This window comes from Aethalodelphis obliquidens, unplaced genomic scaffold, assembly GCF_003676395.1.
Source record: "Aethalodelphis obliquidens isolate GAN/ISIS:26980383/991018 unplaced genomic scaffold, ASM367639v1 scaffold1129, whole genome shotgun sequence".
Lineage (NCBI taxonomy): Eukaryota > Metazoa > Chordata > Mammalia > Artiodactyla > Delphinidae > Aethalodelphis > Aethalodelphis obliquidens.
The window spans coordinates 800-7040 of record NW_020839040.1 but is presented as its reverse complement, the minus strand read 5'-3'; the positions used below and the strand labels follow the sequence as shown (position 1 = coordinate 7040).

General features: G+C 52.4%; 2 protein-coding genes across 2 annotated transcripts; both read right to left on the bottom strand.

Annotated features, from left to right (window-relative positions):
- Positions 1-414: 414 nt before the first annotated feature.
- Positions 415-3701, bottom strand: LOC113616996 (uncharacterized; the record flags this gene model as incomplete). The annotated part of the gene is made up of 2 exons (XM_027100327.1): positions 415-1915; positions 2229-3701. Coding segments are annotated over 2 exons (1512 nt in total), but the record flags the coding sequence as incomplete, so codon positions are not given.
- Positions 3702-3703: 2 nt separating this feature from the next.
- Positions 3704-5970, bottom strand: LOC113616995 (uncharacterized; the record flags this gene model as incomplete). The annotated part of the gene is given in 1 exon segment (XM_027100326.1): positions 3704-5970. A coding segment is annotated over 1 exon segment (2267 nt), but the record flags the coding sequence as incomplete, so codon positions are not given.
- Positions 5971-6241: the final 271 nt, after the last annotated feature.

Sequence of the window (6241 nt, the reverse complement as noted above, 5' to 3'; positions counted from 1 at the left end):
GGAGGCATAGTAGAGGGCCCAGGATGGGGAGGAGGAAGGGGAGCATCCCATGAAATCCTGACCAAAGGGGATTATCCGCTAATTCTTGCCGGCGGCGAGCTAGGTCTTCCTGGAGCTGGTGGATCTTGTTTCTTACAATGCCTGATTTATTCGCATAGAAACAACATTTTTCTTTTAGGGCGAGGCATATCCCACCCTGTTCAGCTGTCAGCAAGTCTAAGCCCCTCCTATTCTGTAGGACCACCTCGGCCAGCGAATCTAATTGGTCCTGTAAGTCCTGAATGGTCCCAGAGAGAGTTTCTACATCTTCTATTAATTGCCTAGACAGCTGACTATATGAGTGAAGGGAGACCCCAAGACCCGTACTTCCTGTGGCCACAGCTCCTGTAATTCCTAATCCTACCAGGAGGGGTATGACTGTAATGGCTCGTTTGGTTCTCCCTGCCCAAAGGTCAAAGCTGGGAATGGGCAATGGGGTGTCTCCCGAGATTAGGTCTACATTGGGGAGGAGGGTGGCTAGGTTGCAGACCCCTGTCCAATTCGGGGGTAAATAGGTGTATGCTAGGTTATTTCCACAGACAAAAACAGTGGTGTTAGGACTACAGAGGGAGGAGTTCACGGGGATATACTGACTACATCCAGTGGATGAAAGGATTCCCAAGTCAATACTGGCGTTAGAGAGGGAATCGTTCTTAACAAAGCATGAGGTATTAAAGGTGGTTGAAAATTTTGAAAATTGTATGGGGAACGGCTCGGGGAGTAAAGTAGGGTTACATCGTTCGCTGATGTTTAAATTGGCGAAGGTGGGGATGGCTATAGGGCGGGGCGGTCCTTGAGGAAGGCAGAGCCAGCAATCCTGTGCTAAGTTGGGGTTGGTGGCATTCAAAAGCGCAAAAGTAGCTTCTAGTATGGACATGGTCTGGGAGTCCAATTCAGAGGGATCGGCCTTAGGGAGAATTAGGGGGTGGTAGCTGAGCTGTGGGTACAGATGCCGATAGACCTCTTCTATTTGTCTTCGGGTTTCTATCTGGCGCACTGCGTCCTGGGGCCCCCCACCGTCTGACATATGTGTGGGGGCCCTGGTATTCCAGCATACCGGGGTCCCGGGGGTGCCAGTGCATCCAGCCTGAAGGTATTTATTATCATCACTAATGGTGGGGCTTTTATTATTCTGTAGTATGGCTGTGAAATAAGTCTTGTTATTGGCCCCTATACATTGCTGGTAAGAGGAATAGCACATGCTATGCATTGATTCCTGGAAGGTAGAACAGGGGCAAGTAGCTCGAGGGGGGAGTGGCTTAGGCTTATGGTAGCATTGCCAGTTTTGAGAGGCCCCGGTAACCCTATATTCCTGAACAAGATACGCAGTTATGCTCCCGCAGTCCTGCATATGAGTATATCCTCGGGGAACAACAGGAGTCTCCATAGTACCTCCCCTGCACTCGCACGGTGCACCATATAGTAGTTGTATTAAAGTATTCTTATTGGGGGGAGGGCTGAATCCTCCCCTCGTGGCCCGAGGGTTGAGGGTTAGGACTATCATTAGGGCTATCAGCAGTACCTTGGTCATCATGGGGGAGGGTACGGCGCAAAGTCAGTTTGAGGGGATTGTTCTTACTCCGGTCAACAGTCCAGGTGACATCAGCTTTAGTGGACTTGATGAGGTCAGAAAATGGGTCCACCGGCTTGACGTGTGTGTAATGGATCCAGGCAGCTATGCTGTCCACCTTGATGGCTGTCGGCGTTGTCAGGATGATCTGGTAAGGTCCTTTCCACCTGGGTTCTAGGGTCTCTTGTCGATGGCGTTTGACAAGGACCCAGTCACCTGGCCGGAGCTGGTGTGGAGTAGGTGGGGGTCCTGTTGCATATAGCTCTTTTAGTTTGGGCCAGATTGTCTCGTGTATCCGCTGTAAGGCTTGGAGGGAAGACAGGAAATTATTTTCTGGGTCCAATTGGATAAGGTTAGTCTTTAGATTAGGGATGATAGGAGGAGGCCTACCATGCATTATTTCGTAGGGAGTAAATCCTAGCTTATAGGGGGAATTTCGCACCCTAAACAGAGCGTAGGGGAGTAGGACTACCCAGTTAGCGCCAGTCTCCATGGTCAATTTAGTCAAGGTCTCTTTTAAAGTTCTATTCATCCTTTCTACCTGTCCTGAACTCTGGGGGCGGTATGCACAATGTAATTTCCAATTAGCCCCAAGTATGGAAGCCAGATCCTGACTTACCTTAGAAACGAAGGCTGGCCCGTTGTCGGACCCTATCATAACTGGAAAGCCATACCTGGGCAGGATCTCTTCTAGTAGCTTCTTAGCTACTATTTGTGCAGTCTCATTCTTGGTTGGGAATGCCTCAGTCCAACCTGAAAAGGTATCTATAAACACCAGTAAATATTTATACCCATATTTGCCAGGCTTTACCTCTGTGAAGTCCACTTCCCAGTAGGCTCCAGGCTGGTTTCCTCTCTCCCGGATGCCAGTGGTTGGCGGGTGGGTGCTGGCATTATGGAGTTGGCAGACTGCACAGTCAGCAACCAGTCGTTCAGTCTTCTCGGAGACATTTTTAATTTTAAGTCCAGTCTGCCTGATGAGATCCTGTAGCCGTCGGGCGCCCAAGTGGGTGCTACGGTGGATCCGTTCAAGGACCAGGGTTCCTAGTCTCTCAGGAAGGAGGATATTGTTCTTAGCGTCCCGCCACCATCCGTCTCTAACCTGGGTTAGAGGGAGCCTGCTCATCCATCTGATGTCATCCTCCGAGTAGTCGGGTTGGGGCGGTAGTTCCCGGGGGCCTGGATCCGGCAGTTGCAGGGGAAGTAATGGTATTGGAGTGTGTGCCGCCTTTCGAGCCATCTGGTCTGCCAAATTGTTGTCTCGGGCGACTGGATTCGTGGGTTTTTGATGCCCCGGGCAGTGTACAATGGCTAGCTTTTTGGGTTCCCATATGGCCGCTAGCAAGGCCAGGATTTCCTCTTTGTTCTTGATGTCTTTGCCCTCTGCTGTGAGTAGTCCCCGCTCTCGGTATATTGCCCCATGTATATGTGCGGTAGCGAAAGCATACCGGCTGTCTGTGTATATGGTAGCTTTTTGGCCTTTGCTCATCTTGAGAGCTTGGGTCAGGGCAATTAATTCAGCTTTTTGGGCTGAGGTCCCTGGGGGGAGAGTCTCTGCCCATATCACCTCAGTTTCTGATGTTACTGCTGCCCCCGCATACCTCTGACCTTGCTGGACAAAGCTGCTGCCGTCAGTGAACCATGTGACTTGTGCATCCGGTAGGGGCTGGTCACGTAGGTCTTCCCGAACCCCATGGATCTGGGCCAGTACCTCTGCACAGTCATGGAGTGGGGAGTCCAAATCTGGGTCAGGTAATAGGGAGGCAGGGTTTAATGCCCGCGGCGGAGTGTAGCTGATTCTGGGGGGATTTAACAGTAGACCCTGGTAGTGGACCAATCGAGCATTGCTCATCCATCGGTCGGGAGGCTGTTTGAGAACCCCGTCGATGGCGTGGGGGGTGGTGACATGTAACTCCTGCCCCATAGTTAGTTTGTCAGCATCCTTTACCATTAGGGCCGTGGCGGCGATCATCCGGAGGCAAGGAGGCCAGCCGGCAGCCACTGGGTCCAATTTTTTTGATAGGTAAGCAACAGGCCTGGGCCAAGGACCGAGGGGCTGGGTCAACACGGCCTTAGCTATGCCTTTGCTTTCATCTCAGGCCTGCAGATCTGTGCTTTCTTGGCAGAGGCTCGGTATCCCAGGGTGCCGAGAGTCCGTAGGAGGTTTCTGGTTCCCTGCAGGCAGGCTTCAGCGGTCTCAGCAGCTATTAAGAGATCATCAACATACTGCAGGAGGGTTACATTGGGGTTTTGTCTCCGGTACTCACTGAGATCCTCGTGTAGGGCCTCATCAAACAAGGTAGGCGAGTTTTTGAATCCTTGGGGAAGTCTGGTCCAGGTGAGTTGTCCGTTTATACCTCTCTCGGGATCTGACCATTCGAAGGCAAAGAGTTCTTGACTTTTGGGCGCCAAGGGTAAACTAAAAAAGGCATCTTTGAGGTCCAGCACAGTATACCATTGTTTTTCTGGACTAAGGGCGCTCAAAAGAGTATATGGATTGGGCACAGTAGGATGGATGTCTATGACCCGTCTGTTAACTTCCCTCAGGTCCTGCACTGGGCGGTAGTCTTTACTGTTAGGTTTGCGGACTGGCAGCAGGGGTGTATTCCAGGCCGACTGGCAGGGACGCAGTATCCCCAGGTCAAGAAGCCGGCGAATATGAGGAGTGATACCAGTCTTGGCCTCTAGGGGCATGGGATATTGTCGGACACGTGCAGGATCTGCCCCCGGTTTGATCTCTATGAATAGGGCTGGGCGATGTTTGGCTAGTCCCACCCCCCCTGTTTCTGCCCATGCTTCGGGGAACTGCTGAAGCCATGACTCTATATCTTGATTTTGGGAGGGTGGTTCCTGGTGAAGTCGGTACTCATCTTCCAAGTTCAGGGTGAGCACAGATATGGGTTGGTCGTGAGGGTCTGTTACGATTGGCCCCTCTGGCCGAAAATGAATTTGTGCTCCCATTTTAGTGAGTAAGTCTCTCCCCAGTAAGGGGCAAGGGCTATCAGGAATGACCAGAAAGGTATGGGTTACCCTTCCCGTGCCCAAGTCCACAGTTCTCTGAGTGGTCCAAAGGTAACGTTTGACTCCCGTAGCTCCCTGGACCCAGGAGGATTTGTTAGAAATTTTCCCGTGGGGCTTAACCAAGACCGAATGCTGTGCCCCTGTATCCACCAGGAATTGGACTGGTTTCCCCTCCACTCGTAGGGTTACCCTGGGTTCGGGGAGGGGGTCCGAACCCCGTCCCCCCTAATTTGTATCATGTGTAAACAGGACTGGGGTGGCGTTCGGTTGCCATTGCCCCTGGTCGGGGCGCGGCTGCCTTTTCTTGGGGCATTCCCGAGCCCAGTGGCCCTTTTCCCTGCAATAGGCACATTGATCTCTGTCCAATGGTCGCCTGGGAGGTCGAGTGGCTGGGGGGCCCTCTTGATCTTTCTGAACAATGGCGGCCAGGACTTTAGTCATTTTCTCAGTGGCTTTAAGTTGTTTATCCTCTGGGGCGTCTCGGTTATTAAAGACGCGCTGGGCGATACGGAGTAAGTCCTGTATCTGTTTGCCCTCCAGATCTTCTAACTTCTGGAGTTTCTTTTTAATATCAGGGGCTGCCTGGTTAACGAAGGACATTACAATGGCGGCCTGATTTTCGGGGGCCTCTGGATCCATAGGGGTATACTGCCTAAAGGCTTCCATTAATCTTTCTAAATAAGAGGAGGGACTTTCTGTTCTACCTTGTACAATTGAATATACCTTGGCCAAATTAGTGGGCTTGCGCGCGGCAGCCCGGAGACCCGCCATTAGAGTCTGGCGATAAATGAGCAGTCGTCCCCTACCTTCTCCGGTGTTATAGTCCCAATCATCCTGCGGGGGGCGAGTTAAGGGAAAAGCTGCATTGATGAGGTCAGGGTTAGCGGTGGGTTGACCATTATCTCCAGGAACCAGTTTTCTCGCCTCCAGCTGGATTCGCTCCCGTTCTTCGGTAGTGAATAGGATCCGGAGGAGCTGTTGGCAGTCATCCCAGGTGGGCTGATGAGTGAACATAACGCTATCTAGAAGAGCTATCAAGTCTTTAGGATTATCAGAAAAACGGGCATTCTGGGTTTTCCAATTATATAGGTCACTGGTAGAGAATGGCCAATACTGGAGTCGGGGGTTCCCTGTCTCATCGGGAGGGCCTATTTCTCGCAGGGGTAGGGCTATGGTGGAATCAGGATGGCGGAACCCTGGGTCGCGCTGAGTGCGTCCGCGAGTGCGCCCAGCCGGTCCCTGGGAATTATTTTCATTGGGCAGGGGGACCGGTAGCGCCTCTGCCTCTCGGTCCTCCGGCTCTGGCCTGGGTGGCCCTCCGGGAGGGGCCGCAGGAGGTTCTACCAAGGGGAGAGGAGCAGAGCCAGGAGCAGGAAGGGGGACTGGTTGTGGGGCCAAAGGAGGAGATTGATATGGGGGGGGTTCTAGGAGAAGGAGGTCTTGGCTGTCAGAGAGTATGGGTGCAGTTCGGGTCTGAGGCTTGGGAGGTTTAGTTGGTCGGGCCGCAAGGATCTTATATGACCCTGATGACAAAAAGGGGGTCATCCAGGGAAGAGGGTTTTCTACCAGGTCCTGCCATACCAGGATGTAGGGGATCTGGTCCGGATGGCC